The following is a 22050-nucleotide window of genomic DNA, read 5'->3' on the forward strand; positions in this document are numbered from 1 at the left end:
TGCATTGAAGTTGAATACTCATCCAATCTCTGGGGATTCAGATCTCCTGCGGGCACAAAGAAACAGTTGCAGGCTGTTGCTGTCCAATCCGCGCTCTCTGGCTCCGTGCCAGGCTGTGCTGTGCGGCTTGCGACGGTGCGCTGCTGATGCTCACTGACCGGCTAGTTGGTGTTGTTTAACTAGCACAGTTTGTGCACAGGAGAAAAGATGACTGTGGGTCCCAGCAAGTCAGGAAGAGGACCAGTTCGTTTATGATGAAGAGCTAGTTCTGAATAGTGATTCAGCTGTCCACAGTTCCGACCTGTTCACGAGGCCTGCTGCTGGTTACTCTCTGGCAACCTCCACTCTAGACTCTTAGAACAAAGGAAAGTTCTGGCACTCGGACACACTGGCCGTTCCGTTGTTGTCCGGGCTGAGTCTCAGGATGGTCAGGAGGCACGCTGCGAGAATGTCCTGCCCTTGGGAGCCTTCTGCTCCTGGGCCGTCCTGCCCTGGAATTCTCCTTTGAATTCCCTTTAGAACAGTCCACAGAATCCTCTCCAGAATCCCCTTCTGAATCTGAATCTTGTCGAATCTGAATCTTGTTGAATCTGAATCTGAATCTCTCAGGCTCTCTGTGTTGCCTGTTTTTACCTGGAGGAACTTCAGCTCATTGATTGGCTGAAAGTTCCATGGGCATCAGAGTCCCACGTGGGTTACTCGGCCCTACCGGTCCCTAATTGGTTGATCAAGGTGAGATATGAGTCACTTAGTCCTGACACTTAGGAATGCAATCCAGATGTCCAACTCGCACTCCCTAGACAGATAGGCACCAATGGATGACCATTGATCATGATAGCCAGGCTTAGCTAAGTGCATCCCCCTTTGGGAGCTGTCCTTGGACCTTAAATCACCTTGCATGAATGGTTTCTCTGTGGCTGCACCACAGAGATGAACAGAGAAATGAGGCCTAATTTGGGAAAGCTCAGAAACACTTAATTCTGCCTTATTATTAAGCCTCGCCGCTACATGGTGAAAATGGTATGAGATATATATTAGAATTTGATGACTTGACTTTATTTACTTTTAGTTTTGGGATCCATTCCTGGTAATGCTGTCTTTGTCATTCCAGACACACTCATCTGCTTAATAACTTGGACCATGGATATTGCCAGGTAGAGCCTGTGTTGACATTTTCAGCTCCTTCCTTGCCAATGGTTACATCCTATCTGGTTGACCCTGCTATTGAAATCTTCCTTGGTTTGAGAAATCATGTAAATGAATTGCTTATATAGAACTTTGAGACAAAAAGTCATGAAGTTCACATTGATTCTGACTGAACTCCATGAATCCTAGATTAATCCTTACATTTTCCCTTCCAGCAAAAACATACAGCATAGCCCATGTTTCTTGATTTGCCCATCTCTATCTTATTGAGCTACAGTACACTAAGGACAGCAATGTTGATGTCTCATACTGAATGTCCTCCCTAGGTTTCCTCTAGGTGCTCCAGTTTGCTCTCACAATCCAATAACATACTGGTAGGATAATTGTCTTCTAGGAACATTGGCACTGGTTTGAGTATGTGTGTAGAACTGTGTTTGTGTCTTTGTGTGCCCTGCAATGGACAGGTGTCCTGTCCAGGGAGTATCCCACTTTGCACTGGTTACATGCTGGGATAGGCTCCAATGACTCTGAATTGGATGTGGTTAGAAAATGGATGAATGGCTTTTCCATGTATCTTCTCATTTCCGAATCTTAGTTAAAACACATTTTGATTGTGTTTGATTTGATTATGCATCAAGGATGTTATTTGTTTCCCTTGATGTCACGTCCTAAGTGAATTTAATTAACTTATTTATTCCTTTATCTGAAATACAGAAAAAGTAACCACCCCCACATTGAAACCCGCTGCACTCCACTCCTTACTTCATCCAAAACCGATTGTGGGCCATTAAAAATGTCTGATTCCTACAGTATTTTAAAAATATTTTGTGGGCTCAGACTGTTCTGAATACCTGCAGCTTGGAGTGCAGGATCAGTTGTTCACATCCCTTCCTCTCAAGAGTTTTCTGGAAGATCAAACTGCACAGTCATTACGCAGCATGTTCAGCTCTAAGCATTCATGCATAAAATACCTTTTTAAACTTCCATGATGTATAGTATCTACTCTGTGGGCTTAATATCAAAAGAGGAACTGGAGTGCGGGAGATCCATAACTTCATATGAATGAGTGCTGATTGAGAAAAAAAATCTCTGCATGCAAAAATACCCTTTAACGTTCATATTTTTATTCATATATTTGTAAAAACTATTTTTCATCTGTCATGTTTGGATTTGAACTTCTAAAGCCTGCATTGAGCCTAAAAGAGGGCAATGTTTTAAATATGTACAGTTTTTGACAGGGTATATGACAGACTTATACCCATATTGACAGATAAGAAAGACATGGGGGGATGCACACTGAACTCGAACCTTAAGGAATCAGACCTAATTTTCGATTAATTACTTTTCATGGGAATGAAATTAAATTAAAAAATCATCTCAAGCCTATCTGAGAATCAGGGTCCGCTGTCTTTCCTTTACAGCGCGCAGCTCTGCAACAGAGAAGTAATGAGGATTGAATATTCAGCCACACATCTTAGGCCTGTTCAAATGAGGGAGATGCTGACAATCAGCTCTGATTAATTAATCGATTGCACAGCACATCACTTATCTCTCAAAGAGCTAAGCTGACGGGATCTCTGTGGTTTTGTTGGCAGGCTTTATAACGGTGTACAGTTGTGTGCTGATAGCGAGTCCCTGGAGTTTCTGTGAAAACCCGTAGAAGAGCAGTAGGTTTTGTCCTTTATGATAGTAAACTTGCCACACTTGCAAAGATTCGATAAATGAGGCTGTAGGGTAGGGTGCCAGCTTAAATACTTCTGTAGAAACTCGTACAAGCATCACACTGTGTACATTTATTTTATTAGCAGGAGAAATAAATGATTGTGTCCACCTGCTATTTTGAAGCTTTCTTGTTGAAAGCTAGAGGCATCTACTGGAATAAATAGAATTGCCGGTGTTTTGTTATTGATTTGTTTTTCAAAAGAAAGCAAAAATAAGCAATGTGCAATCCAATTACTTCAGTGTAACTCATTCACTGGGCTTTAGTCAGTCTGATTTGAAGAGAAGTGGGCAGTGTACTTTATATATAAATTACAATGGTTGCTCCATGATTAGTAAATACATACTGTATGTACTGTGTATATTCAGCTAGATGAGCTTAGGTGAAGTGACATTTACAACATTTACAAAGACAATTTTAACCTCAATGTTCCCTTCTTGTATTCTATACATTTTAATGGTCTTTCATTAATGGTCATTTATTAAATGTTTCTGCCATTTCCTTAAAAAAACATTGCATAATGTATATTAAATCTCTGTCCTGTGGATCTAAATTCAGTTATTTTATTTACATTACATTTTTTGCTCCACCTTACAATGTGCTGAAAATAGTTTTAGCTATATCATTAAGTGTGCATTCATAATATTAAAGGTGGAAATTTCTGAATTCAGAGTGCATCTGTAAGTGGAAGTTATCTGCATTGTAATACTAAAGTGTTTGACTTTAGGAAGACACATCTGACTTCTTATAGAGGGTACAGCTGTTCACCAAGAAAACATCAGGCTATGAAAAACAGCGAACTAGCAGTAGGAGGAACTGTTCCTCCTGGTGCCGTTCTCTTACACCTGTCAGAACTGTTTTACTTCACTCTCTGGGAAAATTGAGAGACATTTGTTACAAAAGGAACCTGACAGCCAGAAAATATCAAAACAGGACTAAAATCAAATCCCAATATCACTGTTTTCTTTTAATGCATTTTCATATTCATGTATTCACTGGAACATAACATTACACAATTAAAATGCACATCTCAAGATTAATATAATCACCAGCTGTGCCACTAAATATTGACAATGCAGTACACTTTACACATTCGTAAATAACATTTCAAAACTTTTGTATGACTAACAAACACTCACATCAATAATGTAACTATAACAAGTTCCTGTGATATTACAAGGAATTCATGTTATTTGCATCTCACAACTCTTGAGTCCTGAGTTCAGTTCTGGCCTGCGGAACATTCTTGTGGAGTTTGTTTATTCTCTATGGCAGCATGGAGTTGTTGATTTTTTCTTCCAGGTGTTCCAGTTTCCTTCCACTTTTCAAAGGCTTGCTGGACAGCTTAAATGGTGTCTCACAATTGTCCCTGTGTATGCGTACCCTGTGATGGACTGGTGTCCTGTCCAGGGTGTGGTCGTGTCCTGTGTCTTGTAATGGACTGGTGTCCTGTCCAGGGTGTGGTTGTGTCTTGTGCCCACTGCTTTTGGATACCGCTCTGGGTTCTTATTCAAACAAAAACCAAAACTTGGTTTCCAGTCTACTATTGGAAATATACAGAAGGTGTATACAGAAGGTACACAAAAGGATGTACCAGGATTACAGCATGATCCAAGGTTATCCACCTAGTATACATGTATGAAATACTATGAGAATTGTGGTGACAAGCATCACATTCAAAAAGGCTAACGGCTTTTTTTTTCCTGAAGGGTTAAAAAGTATAATAGTGAAGGTCCGCAAATGTGTAATGGATTTCTTAAGTTGCACACAGATCTAAATTGAAAAAAAATGTTGGATATAAGGAACGGAACCTTGCAGTTTGTATCTCTGTGGCATCTTACACGCTTACACCTCGTCATGTCCTCTTTGATTTCAAGAGCTGAACTATTCTGCAACATTTGTTCATGTGGTTCTGCTAGTAAATGCTGCAGAATTGTGCTTCTCTTAAAATCATTCATCTTCAAACTCACCTGGAAAGATCCCAGCCTTGCGCAAATGACAGTAACACGGTCATTCCAAGGAAACTGCACTGCAACTGCACCTGCAGGTCTTGTTCATGTCAAACTGCAGAGTTCTCTAGAAATTACAGGATGCAGGAGGGGAATTCCATTCTAGGATCTGAATGCTTGGAAGAAATGTGGATTTGGGTGTTTTCCAAGTTTAATTAACCTTGGAGAGAGCACACATTTAAAATGGCAGCCCCAGGTCTGCATATTATCAACCTTCAACCACAGTTTTCTCTCTTGTGACTTGAGAGTAATTTCTCTTGTGTTACCGAGTGCATGTGATAAAGTTATTGTACAACCTGGTCTTATGCCAGACAGATGCTCTCCTCCTTTTTATTTGTAGGCTTAACAATAGGCGTAAAGGTGGGAGAAAATGTAGCTTTCTCAAGTGTTATAATACTTCCAGCACGATGATAAAAAAGTGCAAATCTTCATCCTTAGCAAAAATGTACAGTGTAGAAATTGCAGGTAATAATGAAAACTGTAAAATTAGAAAATTTTGAAATGTTTCTGAAGTAAACACATGATTTAGTCACATATGTATATAGCATTGGGTGACACAGTGGTTAGCATTACTGCCCATGGGGTGCTACCTGTGTAGTTTGTGTGTTCTCCACATGTTCACATGAGTTTCCTCCAGGTGCTCCAGTTTCCTCCCACAGTCCAAAAACATACTGGTAAGTTAATTGGCTTCTGGGAAAATTGGCCCTGGTGTGACTATGTACGTGTCTGTCTTTGTGGCTTGTGATGGAGTCCTGTTCAGGGTTTACCCTGCCTTGCGCCCTTTGCTTGCTGCAATAGGCTAAGGTACACCCTTAACCCGAATTGGAAGAAGCATTAAGGAAATGGATGGATGAATGTACTATGTATAGCTTCTTTTTCATTTTTCAGTGTCAGCTATTAACAACAAAGTCTGACATACCGATCCTTATAACTGATCAGCTACTCTTTTTGCAAACACATTACTGACTGAGTCTAATTTGTTTAAAAGAACAGGTAGGGATCTCTCATGGTTAAGAAAAAAAAAGAATAAATCTTTTCAGAATTCCAAAAGCAGAAAAGGTCTCTCTTGTCAGTCAAATCATTTGTCTGTTGTTCAAGGGCGAATGAAAAACACAACTGAGATTAGTTATTTACCAGCAACTTCATAGAAAGAAAAATGAATGCTTTCACCACTGATGGCTGCTCTCCCCACCAAGGTACTTTTACCACCAGGGGGTTAATAGAACATCTAACCTTGGTTTCTAGAAAAGGTGCTGCTTGCCATAACAACACTACTGCATTTCAGCCTCTCCTGACTGTTAGCATCGTGCACAGAGAGTGCTGGGTTGAGGGCTTCAGTTTTACTCATTAGTTTATTAGGAGAAAAATGCAAGGCACGGGGCCCTTAGCATCTCAAGGTGAAGCCCTCAAATCGCTCTCACTTGTGTTACCTTGTTAAATCGATGTGTATGGTGACAGGTAATGGAAGGGTAGGATTCTCTAAACGTTCACAGGGGCGAGGGCCTTTGTCTCAGAACCCTTTGATATAATTAACAAGGGACCAGGGAGGCTGTGAAATAATATTCATTTTGGTGACATTCCTCCTAAGAGCGGCAGACAAAAATAAGTAGGAGGGGCGGGAGTTCCTTTGTGCTCCAGCCTAATGTGACATTTATTTCAATTTCTACATCCGAAAAGGACCTAATAACCAAAGGGCTAATAACCACACAGCAATGAATAAGGGAAACACAGGTGTCCAAATTGGTTTAGGCAGATGTACAGTAGCAGGTTGCAGAGGATGCTTGCCTCTGTTCTTGCAGTAGTAAATGATGCATGTTTTTGAAATTGGTCACAAAGTTGCACAGCACGGGCAGTGCTCAAAGGGACTTAAGGTTGTTGAATTCTTTTAAAAAGAAATGTCTGAGCTCCGAAGTGGAATAACAGGATTACCACATACTATACAGACAAGGAGTGCTTGCTTTTCCCAAATGGCATCAGTTTCCAACCAGTCCCATGTCTTTAACACAACAGTATTTTGCCAAACCCACAAGTTTGAGGTGCCGAATGACCACAACTGTCTCTGACATCTTGGGAAGTGGTGAGACACACTTCATACAGTAGCTGGCCATGCTGCGACACACATGCAGTATCATTTGGGATTTTATCATAATTGTTTCTGAAATCAGTGAGAGCTCTTCATGTGTCAATTAAATTGTTTCAACGCCATATCCTATGTCTTCTTGGGTCATGCTACCTTATGAAAAAGACGTTGCTTACAGAAATGAAGGATCTGATGAATAAATTAATGATGTATATAGGAGAGGTACGTTTGCTTCCCCTATCAATTATAGTTCACTAAATGGCCAGAAGAACAGATGGAATAGAGACGCCAACAGGCTCATTACTCAGCCCTTAAAGCCCTGGTCATTCAGGGTGAAATCTGACAGGCTTTAAAATTCAAATTAGCAGAGTCTTGTGTTAATCCCACAGTATATGGTAATAAGGATCTGAAGTTCTTCTAAATTTCTATAATAATAGACTAACCATTACTTTGCTAGCAGAGAACTTAAATTTCTGGCTTCTGTTCGTCACAAACGCAAAAATTCTGACATCCACTTATACAACATACAGTGTGTTCTATTCTTTATAGCTTTCCTGTACCATTTTTAGTATTGTTATAATTTCACTGTCTTATTTTGTAGAAGTGAAGAAAGTTACCAAAAAACACAATTTTTCCTATCCCATTTAACAAAAATAAAAAACATTAAGAATCAGTGTTCCCCACTCCACACGATCCCCCCATTGATCCTCACCCTTTCTCCACAGTGGTATCCCCCTCTGAGTTTCTACCTAAGGACCCCTAAAATTCACTCAGATGTAGACAATGAACCCCATATAATAGGGATTTAACTGTGATGACACCAGTCTTCACAGGCTCTCCAGCATAACCAGAGATCCCAGGAGTCGAAAGATTCATTTAAATATTATCGAGACAGACCAGGAGTTATTTTAATTCCTGACAGGCCAGCCAGTCAGATCTACTACATGTCTGACCCTTTCAGACACTGAGGTTAAAGTCACTGTCCAACAATAGTAACAAAAATACTACCACTCTACAAGTCACATATTTCATGCTATGTAACAATATGGATACCTGTACGATATCAGGTAACATTTCATATTACGCAAAACTCAATTTAAAAACTATAATGTCATTTCCTGTCTTTCCATACTTACTCCCAGTACTGTGGACATACGAATGAATAATCTCCCAATAATCATTGGGAGAAGCAGGCAAGCTCTGTTCTTGACTTGGGTTTTTGTTCTCCATCAGCTTGCAGAACCGGGTTCTACAAGGCCTTCGCTGGGAACATCAAGTGCTCCAAGTGTCCACCCCACAGTTTCAGCTACGACGAGAGCGCCCCGTTCTGCCACTGCGAAAAGGGGTACTTCAGGGCAGAGAAAGACCCCCCGACCATGGCCTGCACGAGTAAGCAATCACTTCCAATCTGCCTTTCCTGGATCTTCAGAGCGATGACCTTTGAGATAACAAAAGTGATATAATTATCACTGATATTTCTGATATAATTATCATCATTATCGTTTTTACGTCGTCTGCAAGTTCAGTCTTGCCTATGTCAGTCAGTCTATGAGAGTCTTTCAAGCTTTGCAAATTTTTAAAGCTCAGGTTGCACACATGCTGAAAATCCCCACCCACGCATGTACAAATAGATTGCAACATTTTAATATTTTATCTTCATAGCTTATTGTATTTTGCGTGCCCACAAAATGAGAAGTCTTAGAGGACCAAGGAGCAGCAGGAGAGCAGCCACCGCTAATGAAAAATAATGAAGCCCTTTAGTTCCTTGTTCTGTGGCCACTGACCTCATCAGACAGCAGGCATTCTTTTGACTCAAATGTATTGAACTAAATCCATTGCAAAAATCAGCATTTCAAAGCATGTGGTTTCTTTAAAAGGTGCCTCATTTGATGCAGTAACTTTGAGAAGAACATGCAGTACAACACTAAACATAAATAGTTCCAACACTTTACAAAGCAGAGTAAATCATCGCTGGTGTGGTTACAAACTAGATTTGAGACACTCAGTAAGTGGTATAGTTGCTTTCATACAGACCAGTCAGTGGTGTATCAACTAATCAAGAGAAAAAAGGAAAAAGGACAACACACAACTCATGTTTTACAAAGCCCTTGGGAGTCTAATAAGCAGTGAGGGCTTTGAAGTCTGGAGCTACAAGTTTGTTTTTATTTGTTGTTCATGGTTTTAAACTATGAAATTCCTCCTTAGCTGTAGAGTCCATGGTACACTTTACAAATGGTGTTTAACATTAGCCAGATAAACCAAAAATATACATCCTTCCCCATTAGAGGTAATAGATAGTACTGGTACTTTATTATGGTACCAGCCTGTAGGTGTTGATGCACTATAGACCATTTGGTTACTTAATATTAAGAATTGTTGTTTGAATGGTTTGATGTCAACTCAAATTTTAGTAAATAAAGACAAAAACTATTAACCAAATTGGATTTACTTAAAATATAAAATGCGTTTTAATCTTATCGTCTTTAAAAAAGGAACACACCTCAAGCACAGCAGTAACTGTCCAAAATAAATTAATTCGGTTTGGCCAACTGTGCCTTAAGACGAAGTCTCAATTTTAAAAGAAGCTGAATTCAGCTCGTTGGTATACAACCAGCGGCTGCCAAGTGTTCCTGCTTTCTGCATGATGGTCGTATAATTTATAAATGATAACAATGCAATCAGACTGCATTCATAAAGCCTGGATGACATATAATTTTGTAGAGTCTTAGAATTAGAATTAATTGTCTCTCATTGTTCTGAGTTCTGAATCTTCATAAATGATTCACTGTGTGTCATTACAGCTTAATATTTGCATGAAATCACAGTTTAGCTGGAATAATTTATCAGCAATTAAAAGCTATTTAATCGCCATGTAAATTGGTGTGAGGGTCCTTGAGTGCGAAGGTAGCTGGTCTTTGGTCTCTTCAGGCTCACAGTTGTGTTCCTCAGATTCAGCTATTGTCACTGACTGTGTTGCTTTTCAACGTTTTAGCATTTTAGTCCTGAAATGAAGCTCTTTTATGAACAAAAGACTCTCAGAAGCTTACATAGGGTGATGCATAAGACTTTGCAGGTGGTTACAAAGCCATGTACTGTGCAGTATACAAAAAGTGATCTGTCATGAAAATAAACAATTGGAGTCATATTGTGGCACTTTATTAACTCGTAGAAAGTAGTTTATTTTTAAAATTAGATTATTCTAAATTATAGTTTAATCAGTGAAAAGTATTCAGTGTTTACGTAGGATTCCAAACTGGAGTTTAGAGTAATTGCATGTTCTCATTTGGAAAAACTTTTGTAAATTGACTACCAGGCACCAATCTATTACAACTCCATCTTCGGTACAAGTACTGTACTTGCCTTTTACTGTATGTTAGTGAATATGGCCAAAACGTTTGACTAATTATTGAAAACAGCAGCCTCTTTGTCATATTACATATTCAGATAAGAGACCTACTTTACAGCGTGATGCACAACATCATGTCCACAAACTTAATGTTTAATTGGATTTCTATACTTTCTGACATTTTCTGACAACTTTTATTTTGTAAGTATGCAATGAAGAATATATCTAACAATGACTGTACGTATATCACAAATATAAAAATGATTTGGATACATATAAAATGAGAAGGCCAAAATAAAGCCAAAAATGTTTTCTGCTTTATGTTCAAAGGTTGGCAGAATAGAGAGCTGTAGAATTTCATGGTAGAACGTGTGTTAGCTTGGATGCTTCATTTGATGGACAATGTACTAAGGCTGCTAGAATGCTCCTGGAAGAAAGATCTGCGATAGCAGCCAGATCAGTCCTGTAAAAGAACAAAGTGGCATTCTGGCTAGTTGTTTACAATGGCCCATTGTGTTGTGCTCTGTGATCTTGAGTAAAGGTTATTTATAGATGACATGATGCTTTTAATACGGGCAGCCTGTTGTACTTCAGATGCAGCAGGGCAGAGACAAAGCAGAGGCCATTGCTGAACAGACTTCCAGTCACTGTGGCTTATGGGTCTGGCTGTGAACAGATGGATGCTAGAGGGCTTATTACTTCGCTCTCGAGAGTGATTGGCAGCCAGCAGCTTCTTTTTCATCCTTCAGGCACAAAGCACACTAGATGAATGTGAATTATTTGGTTTGCGTAAGACTATTTTTACAGTTTACCCCCAATATGCCCAGTAGGGAAATTATGCTTGGCCTGAAGTGTGATCATATGTGAATTGCGGTATCTTTTACTACCACAGTAAGAAAAAGTATTCAGACTTACATTTTTAAAAATTCCCTAAAACAAATGTTTAAAATTATATGTTTGATACAATAATTTTTGCTCAATGAAATTCAGCAAGTCGAAATTATGAAAAATAAGCCAGATGTGATGAACTTTAGCAGTAAGAACATGTCTATAAAATTGATGAGGAGCGTCTGGCTTTTCAGATGGCTTTTATCATGTTTGTTTTTAAACCTCTCTGCACTGGGACGTCAGAAGTTGCAGGAAAAGAAGCTTTGGGAGAAACATTAAACTTGCTGGCCTGAAGAAGCATGTCTTTTTCTTAATATGACAGATGTCAAATCCATTTAGATTATCTGATATCCTGAAGTGGTAGCACTGGTTATATTCTCGATAGAGATCTCTGTCAAGCAGCAATGACAAAAATGCATGATTAGCCTATTGGAAAGATCAGACACACTGTGGGGATCTTTCTCCAGCACAGTTTTCTCACTTTGTGTCTGAAGAGCTTTCATTAAGGCATCTAGTCCTTTTTAAGGAGCTTGTGCATGTTTGTTTAAAAGCACCATCATTACTGGGAGAAGAAGAGCTCAGCTTCTAAATTGCAAAATAAATGTGTCTCTTTGGTTTAGTGTGACCTTTTGCTTACAAAGGACACTCTGCCACTACATCTATTGAGAACTGCACAATGAGGTATCCAATTAAGTGAAATTAATCCAATGATTACAATTAAGCATTCCAACCAATTTAAATATTAAATCGCCTGTAATTAGAACAGCCATACATATCTCTTATACTACTTCAGGATTCAGTACAATTCACTTTTAATTAAGCCCTTATCCTAATTGCATTCAGAGGCTTAATTTATTTTCTTGTTTAATTGAGGCTTCAATTTTTAATTAGTTTCAGCAAAGGGGAGAATAATATTTTTGAAAATGTTTGTTAAATGATGCTCCACTAATTTCAGGTACTTCTCTGCCTCTTAGTACTTCCTACCTGCCCTGGGCAAAAAGATCCTCTGTCTCAAAGGATTTATATGGAGCACCACCTAGTCATCACTTGAGTTGAAAAGTATATTAAGGTTGGACATACAGTTCCATCCATCCATTTTCTAACTGCTTTATCCAGTACAGGGTAGCAGGGGAGCCAGAGCCTGTCCAATGTGTATCCAAGGCAGGATACACATTGGATGGGATGCCAATCCATTGCAGGGCACACAGACACAGGCACAAACTCACACCAGGGCCAATTTTCCCAAATGCCAATTAACTGGCCAGTATGTCTCTGGACAGTGGAAGGAAGCCAGAGCACCTGGAGGAAACCAATGCAAACATGGGTTGTCTATACCAAATAGTCTAATACTGTAGCAGTAAATTGTAGGTTCTGTCTAATGCAAGTGCTCTGTTCATTTTCTAAAAGCAATAAAATCATTTTCATTCATGTGACGTGTTAGTAGAGAAGCTATTATGCGCCTTCCTTGATTCTCCTGGACAGAGCACTTTACATCCCCCTCAGAGCCTGAGATAAAGTAAAAGAATGACCTGTCACCTGCCTCCTAGATCCTAGATAGACACTTTATGGATTCCTGACTGTTTGAGAGAGACGTTACCTGACAATTGTGTTTCAGTTCCCATTCAGTGCATAATTGGGAAAATATAAGGGAAGGGGACTATGTGGTTAAGATGCTCAGGTGTCTGATAACTTCATTACGAGCTCAAGTGGTACAATTGTAAGGTTAAAGGTCACCTTTTGTATAATGTGCACTAGGTTTCCAGATTCAAGGGCAAACCTTTCCAAAACACTGGCCTTATTATCTCTTTTATATAACATTTCACTGAAAAAACATACAGTATGTACATATAAAAGTAGAGTCATAGAGTAAATAAAATAGTTCAGGTGGGTAGCTGCGTCAGCATGCGTAAGCTGCAAAGGAACAAGTAATAGGTTTATTCCATGCTGAAAAAAAAGAAGAAAGAGAACACAACGTTTCGGCCGTGGAGCCTTCTTCAGGTGTGAGAGAGACAGGGCAGTAGGCAAAGGTAAAGTAGCGGGAGAACAAAGGTTGGGAGGGAGGAGGAGTGAGAGGCGGGAGCAGGGGACAGAAAGAGAGGCCAATCAAGAGGTGTGAAGTCAGAATGGGTGCAGAGAGGTGTGAAATGAAACTTCCAATGAATGGAGAAAATTTAAAAGAACAGTAGTCTGTCGTTAAGAACCTTCTCTCACCTTTGTTCTCCCGCTACTTTACCTTTGCCTACTGCCCTGTCTCTCTCACACCTGAAGAAGGCTCCATGGCCGAAATGTTGTGTTCTCTTTCTTCTTTTTTTCAGCATGGAATAAACCTATTACTTGTTCCTGAGTAAATAAAATATATTTACAGTACAAAGCTTTTGTAAATACAGTATATACCCATTTGGTTATTTAAGAAATAGCAGTTTTAAGTTGAACAAGGCTATCAAGGTTAGAAATTGTAATGCCCATAATCATATTGGCATTCACAAGCTTTGTCTCAACACCATAACTAAGTGAATCTAAACTTTTATGCAGACATTTCTTAAAAGAGTCCAGCATGTCCTATTCTCCATCCTAAATGAATTCCATTTTCAATTTCAAATTGTGACACCGTGTTTTCATTACACTGCCGAGTGTGAAATACTTTGCTGTGTTGACCTAATTTATACAATTTAAGACTTCATATACAATACTTGGATCAAATCGCCACTTAATCGCCTTTGCTCTAGTCTGAAGAGGTTTAGCTTCTTTAACCTGTCCTTATATAATTATCCCCTGACACGAGGAATCATTATTTTTGCTATTCATTTAACTCCTTCTAAGGCTTTAATATCTTTTTGTGGTATGGCAACTGCAGTAAATCATAACACAAAATTATGAATGAGATTTTACTAAAGCATTATAAAGCGTGAACATGACTTCCCTTGATTTAAATTTCCCACAATTTTTGAAGTGTATCCAAACATTGTGTGAATTTTTTTTTCTCCTGCTCCTCGTTGCCTTGATGAGGACAACTGATAATCATTATCCCTTTTGTGTGTAGCTTCCTGCAGCCCTCAATCACCCATGCAGAGTGTGCTGTGTGTGTTTCTACTTCCAGTATGGATCACTTTGTTAAATTTCATTGGCAAAGTCCATCCATGACTTTCAATTCAACATTTTATCATTTCCTTGATGCCATTTTTATTTTGCCACCCTTCCTTAGTTTGCATCATTTGCAAACCTAATTAGTTTGCTAACTACTGTTTATCAGAATCAGGAACTATTGATAGACTGTACATAGATCAGGAAGAGCAATGGACCTAAGACAGAACCCTGTGGTACACCGCTGCTTACAACTACCCAATTAGAGGGTATGCTTCTTAACACAACATGTTGTTTCCTACTTCTTTTAACTTCTCTTCTCTGCATGGAAAGAATCAATGTGGAGCAGAGTTTTGAAAAAGGCTTTTAATAGTAAAAGATTTTGCTATTTTTGATTTTGATTTTGATATTTTATCAAATGTGCAGGGCTGCTGGGTCATCATGTGGTGAGTATGGAGCTGGCAAATTATTTGGTCTTTACTGTCAGTACATCACATCAATCCCTCCATAACCGATGTTGTCATCAGTATTTATTTTTATCCAACACATGTAATCTTAATCCCCTTTCCCAGGGCCTCCGTCCCCCCCACGGAATGTCATCTTCAACATCAACGAGACCTCTCTGTTCCTGGAGTGGAGCCCGCCCAGCGATATGGGTGGCAGGAAGGACCTGACCTACAACGTCCTGTGCAAGAAGTGTGGCCCAGGGCCCCGGGAGTGTGAGCTGTGTGGCGGGGACCTGCGCTTCGTGCCACGGCCCGTGGGCCTGACCAACTCCTCAGTCACGGTGCTGGACTTCACCGCCCACGCCAACTACACCTTTGAGATCGAGTCCCTCAATGGAGTGTCTGAGTTCAGCTCCTTCCCCCGGCCGGTCACTGCCATCACCATCACCACGGACCAGGGAGGTGAGTCATGATGATTGTGCCGACACACATAACACTGTCTGGCTGAAGGCATGGGACATAAATGAAAGAGGTGTTGAAAACATCTGAAAGGTAGCAGTGAAATTTTGCCCCTATTACAAAATAGTCTGCTAACAACATAAAGATACTGTAACATACTGTACATAACATCAGACTTAGTGTCCAATCAAGCTCTGAGGACAATAATTGTACAGTATATACACAAAAAATATATTTTTGCCTGCTTAGTTAATGATGGGACTCTGGTGTTGTACAGTACATTGGAGCAAGGTGTTTCAGTCCAGTTTCTGGTCCAGTCAAATTCTGCTTGAAAATTAGGTCATCAGATAAATGTTGTAAATGAGAATATGGTCTCAGTTGACTTAAAAAGCATTTTTGCTTACTTGTTAAAAATAACACAATAAAAAACTCACAGACCTGTAATATTTGGTTAGTTTTACTATGTAATGAGACATAATCACATTCAAATACTGCATGTGTAGCCTTTTTTAATATGCTACATTGTAAGAAATCATTGAAATTAGAGGGAAAATCAAAAAAGCTTTGTCTGATATTACAGTAGGGGTTGCTACTTTTGGAGGAAAAACTATCTTTTTTGAAGTACAGCATTGGGACTGATTAGGTAACTGTCCCTGCCCTTGAGTGTCTGTTTGAAATGATCTATAATGTTTGTTGAAATAAGAGTTATTGGTGTCCTAGTGTTCACCTCAATTACTGTACGTTAAACTAGCGTGAAACCATTACCACGCTTTCTGATGCATACAGACAATAGGTAATTTCCACAGTGGAGTACAATCTTTTGAGTTAATGAGTAGGGTCATGTGACCAAGCACACTTGAAGATTGTTCTGTCAAAGAACTACTTGCAATGAGTACAATTAAAATGCAAAGTGGACGTCTTTTCATAGTAACACTATACAAAACCTGTCATTCTGCCTCATAATTGGTTTATTTATGAGAAAAAATTTATGATATGTTAATTGTATTAAAATGAATATACCAGTGAACCTACTCTACATTACATTGGGAACTGACTTGAGATGTTTATGCTTATCTATTACATTTTGAGGTACAGTACTTTGAAAAGTGAATTGCAGCCTTAATGAAAATTATGATTACTTTTGTATGAATTTAGTACTGAACTTAATGGAAGGTTAGCAACAGTTGGTATATTAAAGAATGAATGATTGTCAATTTATAATGCAATTCCTCTCTTGTGTTTTGTTTTATATTTATTTTTTATGCTGCCCAGATAAGTCATACAAGATGCACAAAGAGCTCGTACTTGGAATATAAATTCAGATTATGTAAAATTCCATGTCTGACAGCATGGTTAAAAAGCTGAATTATGACCGCCTACACAATGCACATATACTGTACACCCACAATCACAGAACACTCAGACTTACTTTATGTTCCAGCTAATATCTGATCCTGCAAAACTTGTGTTAGTTTATCAGTTTAACAGACGTTGTACCCTATATAAGAAGAGGGGATTAATTTAGCTGGTACAGTACATGATTAACAAGCTGTACAGTATCTATCAAAAAGCTGAGTCTAATGTCTATAAATAAAGGAAAGAGAATGGGCACTTCAGTATTTCAAATGTCAAGTGTAAGCACATCTAGTAGAAATGAGCAATTTTATTTTTAGCAGCAGAAATTAGGTTATGTAATATAAAATGTCATATTTTTGTCCATCACCTTTATTCAGATTATCTTAAATGGAAAGGAGTAAATTTTATCTGATAAGTGTGCTGTTTTACTCTGCTGCTGACCTTACAGACAGCTCTATACTAACATTTTGTTTCATACTGATGATTTCACCTGTAAAACTGCACATTTCAATGATGTTGTGGTTTATAGACCATGATTCTGTTCACAACTTCTGTACCTAGCTTTGATCTGAGTTAAAACATGCACATTATTTTGCGACAAAGATATGAAAGTGTATTCAATCTATATTTATATGTAACTGACTGGCAAATAATTGATATCACACAAGGATTAACAGCGAAATGCATTGGCCTGTAAATCTTTTCCCATTTTAAAAATGAGAATAATACCTGGAGAAATACATGTATCTACTAGATTATGGTGTTTCTATTTCAAAGGCACCATGTTCAGATTTTATTGCTCATGAAAATACAAATAAGAAGACTAAAAGCATTATTGTCCTTCAGAAACTTGAACTGTATAAAATTACATTTGTTATATTCTCATTAATAATTAATAATTTAAATCCAAAGAGGCATTTAAAATAAAAACACTGCTTATGAACACTAGAACTGGTAGCATTTGTTGCATTTTGAATACCCTTTCCATATCTTATTCTTATTTGTACAAAGTATGACCTTGCTATTCATGAAACCATTCTCAAAGCATTAGGTTTATGATCCTTTGTGACTTGAAGAGTTTTGGAGGTAGAGTGCACAGCTTTTTTTACAGTAAGGTCTTCTGAAATTAGTGTTCTTAAGACATTCAGATCTTCTCATGATGAAGTCTGAAGTCTTTTTTATGAATTGTAGCTAAAGCTTAAGCATCATTTCATATGGATTAAAGCCACATTGTTAGCAAAAGACATTTCTCAATATTAAATTAACAGTGTTGATTCAAACACATAACAAAATGAGTCAAATTGAATGTTAAAAAGTAGATTTAAAAACATGGCTCCTAGACTGCATGTACTGTATACAGTATACTGTATACTGTGGAAAATGTTATTAATATTTCTGGTTTGTTAGAAAATCCAGAATGGCATTTTATCATGGTAACTTAACGTCTTTTAAAAGACTTTATGCCAATGATGTCTTATGCAAATAGAAACTTAGTGAAAGAAGAAATGAGACAGCCCAGATGTCAGTACTACAAGTCTAAAAATGAGAAGCTTCAGGGTGGTTACAACTTGATAGTGCCACACTCTAGTCTTTTATCCTTTACAACTAAGAGGACATTTGTGGATGTACCTGAAGGACGTGATGTGCTGTACAACACCATATTATTTTGGTATACGAAAATACTTTGAAGACAGCTTTGTATCAGTGTGTAAGTAGATACATTCTGTAAGTCTCTATATAAGCTGCACATCAGAGGAATATCTCAAACATGAACTCACACCAGCTTTTGGTCTAACTGATTAAATGAAGATATGCTTAAACATCCAGATATGTTTAAGCCCTAACAGAAACAGGTCTCATCAGGAAGGTGATTTCCTAGTAGACTTGATGTGTGCAGAGGGGGTTGTGTAGTTACTGTGTTAATCTTAGGTTCTATCTTTCTCATATAATTACATCACATTGATATTCACATACAAGTAAATATGCACATACAGTACTGTCATGAACTAAGCATCCTGTCTGTTTGGAATAATAGTTAAATTCTGAGAGTTATACTTTAAATAAAGACATTTATACTCAAAGATAAGTTAGTTTTCCCACTGGTAAGATGAAGCTGGCTGGATTGGTTCAGGGCAGCTGCTTCTTCTGTCCTGGCAGGGTCCGAGGGCCAGAGAGAGAAAAAAAGAGCCAACCTTGCATTGGCAGAGCTGTTTGCAATGACTTTCAGGCAGCTCTGCCAAAGTTAAAATCTTTAAAAACAGTCTCTGCACAGTTTGTCTTCTTGAGGTAACAGTTAACTAGTTAAATAAGTTGGGTTCTTGTTGTCAAAATACGACAAGTCGGTGATTGGCTGTGATGCTGTTGGGTTTGGTTCTGGTACCCACCTTACAGATCCTAATTGGGGGGATCTTCCTCTGGGTGATAGATCATGACCTTGAACCCGTGGGTTTGAGAAGAAAACAAAGTACAGACTTGATGGAGTCCATGTGCGCAATATACTGTATCATTACACTGTTTAGCTTTGATACATCTTTACTTTGTCTCTTATCAGAGGGAGCTCTTAGCCACATTTTTATGTCCTTACACAGAGAGGCACCAGACTGCTAAATCAAGGCAGCACAAAGGTTATTAGAAATCTTTAATTAATTCTAAGTTTAATAATGGCCTTGTCCCGACAACAGGATAAGGTGCAAATGACTTCATTACACATGATGTGACACAAAATGTTTTACTCTTGGTACCAGTGGACTTGGTAACAGTGGCAATGCAATTAGCAGAGATGAAGATTCAGAATAGCGCATTAGGAAACTTTTTAAGTTAGTTACAGTCATGGGACGGTAACACTCTGACCAATTGTGGAATAAACAGCCTGGAAAGAAGTTTCAAGGTGTAAGCAAGCTTGAAGCATCTCGAGCTACCTCTGGAGAATGGAAAAAAAACTAAAAAACAGGCCTTATCTACCCGGGAAGGTACAACAGTGAATTGTTGAAGGATAAAATAAAGTAGACACTAATACAGTAATTACTCGAAAGCACAAAAGCACAAAAAAGCACCACAGAAAAGCAGCTCCTAATTTCTGTGTCTCTAGCACATCCCAAGTGTCAGATGTAGTGTTTATTGTTGGTTGTTTGTCACAATTATAACTGTGATTAGTTCTGTCGAGTTGATGGCCTAGACCCCTAGTGTGTCCCATGTTACAGGAGCAGGCTCCAGGAGATCCAGGCTCCAGGTTAGTCTCTTCAGGGTCCAGGGATGAGAACATAGAGGGGGCTTCTCCAACAGCATCTACCATCATGCCTCTGTACAACTTTGATTGACAAGCCAGAGGTGATTCGGCAGCCGTGAATCCAGAAAGTTAATTGAATGTTGAGAGTCTTGATACGAAGTGCAAATCCCAGAACGGGGTCCTAAGAATGAATGCCTTGGAGGGAAATAGAGGGAGAGAGTTAGCATGAGAGTGTGTATATGAGAGAGCAGGAGAGCAAGACAGAGTGGGGGGTGGGAATAGGTGGTGTGGTGGAGGGGGGCTGTGGCATGAATTAGAAGTATTTCTTTAATCATTAGAAGCAGCTGGATAATTGTGCATGTCACTGAAGCAATCAAGGACAGATAGAGTTCTCCAATCCATGAAAGTTTTTCTTTAATGAATAAATTAGCATGTTCTGAAGACACCTTTTTTTAATTATGCATTTTCAGGTGAGAGGTTTTACAGGCATAAAATAAAAGTGTAAGGAAGGAAATTCCTGGATATAATCTGTTTTTTTCTTACATTTAGATTCTTTCCTGATTGGAAAACCCTATCTGTATAGTATTTACTCTTCAGAAGTAAATCAGAAGTATCTTCAGAAGTATCATGTCTATGTGTTTTTGTGTAATCTCGTGGTGTAAGCATAGTTATATTGAAGCTCAATTTAATACTGATTCTGTTACAAGAATAAACTGGAGGTGGCTCCATGTTTATTAATAATTGCATCCAGTTCCTGTACAGGTAAGAGTCCTTGGAGTATTTTCTTATGCACACTGGTTTGTTTCTGAATTTTATATGAAAATCTCAGAAAAGTTCAGTGTGGAAAGTATGATTTCAAAGGGAAACTACCTAGAGAAACCTTACTTGCAAATGTCACATGTATGTTCCCTTCAGATTATACTTTGCCTTAATTATAAGTAGTAATTAAAATTAAAATATTATATGGGGAACTGCGTGATTAGAGTTCTGGACTGGAAGTTTGTGTAATCAGTTCACAAGTAAAACCCTGCAGTTGTGCCCTTGACCAAGGTACTTCAAGGTGACCAAGCATCCCCAGACACCCCTACTCCCTGGGATTTTTAATGACCACAGAAAGTCTTGACCTCGTTTTGTGTCTCATCCGAAGGATGATGCCTTTTTTACAGTATAGTGTCCCCATCACTATACTGGTGCATTAGGACCCACATAGACCACAGGGTGAGCGCCCCCTGCTGGCCCCACTAACACCACTTCCAGCAGCAACCTTAGTTTTTCCCAGGAGGTCTCCCATTCAGGTACTGACCAGGCTCACACCTGCTGAGCTTCATTTGTTTGCCAGTTGTGAGTTGCAGGGTGATATGGCTGCTGGCATGTTCAAATCACTTTGGATACAAACATCAGACAAATAAATCAGGGTTGTTCATAGAGCAAGCTATCCAGTCATGTTGTTGAAGCTGATATTGTAACGAACAGTTCTTTCCGGACCCTATGCGGACGACACAATCCGACGAAGTGGGGGAACACTGGGGAAATGTCATGCAGGAAAACGGGGCAGAAGACAGGGGGCGTGTCCAAGGTGCGCTGGTGCACGGGGGAGGTGTGGCCGAGGCGAACGATCCAAGAGTAATCCATAGAGTATCCAAAACGCAAGGGTAAGTCCAAAACCAGGAGATCCATCAGAACTCGGAATTAAAACCACGAAGGCCGGGTCGGAACCGGCGGACGGGGAACAGGAACGGGAACGGAGGTTAAAACCTTAACGGGACCAGGCGCTTCCTGGTCCCGGACTCGCACGATATGGAAATCAGATGCAGAGCCCGGAAGAGCGTCAGCGCCTGGCTTTTAAGGTGGGCAGGGAATGGGAAACAGGTGCAGAGAATGAAGTCTTTAGTGAAAGGGCTGGAGCACCCTTAAGGAGGGGGGACTATAGTCGTGACAGATATCATAACTCCGGAAACAGCTGGATAAGATCCTCAGATAAATTGACTGCTGAGTACCAAACAAGCTAGATGGGCTGAATGGCCTCCTCTTGTTTGTTGCCTTTATTGCAATAGAATTGCTTATACTCCAATTGCAGTCAGCAGGCCTCTTGCAAGTTTGTTTCTGTGACATGGCATTATTGGACTTTAGCCCTGTCCTCTGAGGTATAGCTGCTTCCCAAGCATTTCTCAAGTTCGAGTTCCTAGTTTTTTTGCCATTTGTAACAAGTGAATCAGACGTCTTGTTCACGCTTATTCTCTCAGTGTACAGGCAGGTGAAGACAGCAGTAAATTAAAGCGGTAGGCAAGTAGTG

The 22050-nt window shown here is 39.1% G+C and overlaps 1 protein-coding gene across 1 annotated transcript in view; it reads left to right on the forward strand.

Moving 5' to 3' along the window:
- Window positions 1–22050, forward strand: part of epha6 (eph receptor A6) — a 294006-nt gene that overhangs the window by 180086 nt on the left and 91870 nt on the right. Inside the window, exons 4-5 of the mRNA XM_088608898.1 lie at window positions 8189–8344; window positions 14843–15178. Coding sequence (XP_088465024.1) covers window positions 8189–8344; window positions 14843–15178 — 492 coding nt within the window. The remainder of the gene's footprint in view (window positions 1–8188; window positions 8345–14842; window positions 15179–22050) is intronic.

This window comes from Lepisosteus platostomus, chromosome 2, assembly GCF_059453375.1.
Source record: "Lepisosteus platostomus isolate fLepPlt1 chromosome 2, fLepPlt1.hap1, whole genome shotgun sequence".
Taxonomy (NCBI): domain Eukaryota; kingdom Metazoa; phylum Chordata; class Actinopteri; order Semionotiformes; family Lepisosteidae; genus Lepisosteus; species Lepisosteus platostomus.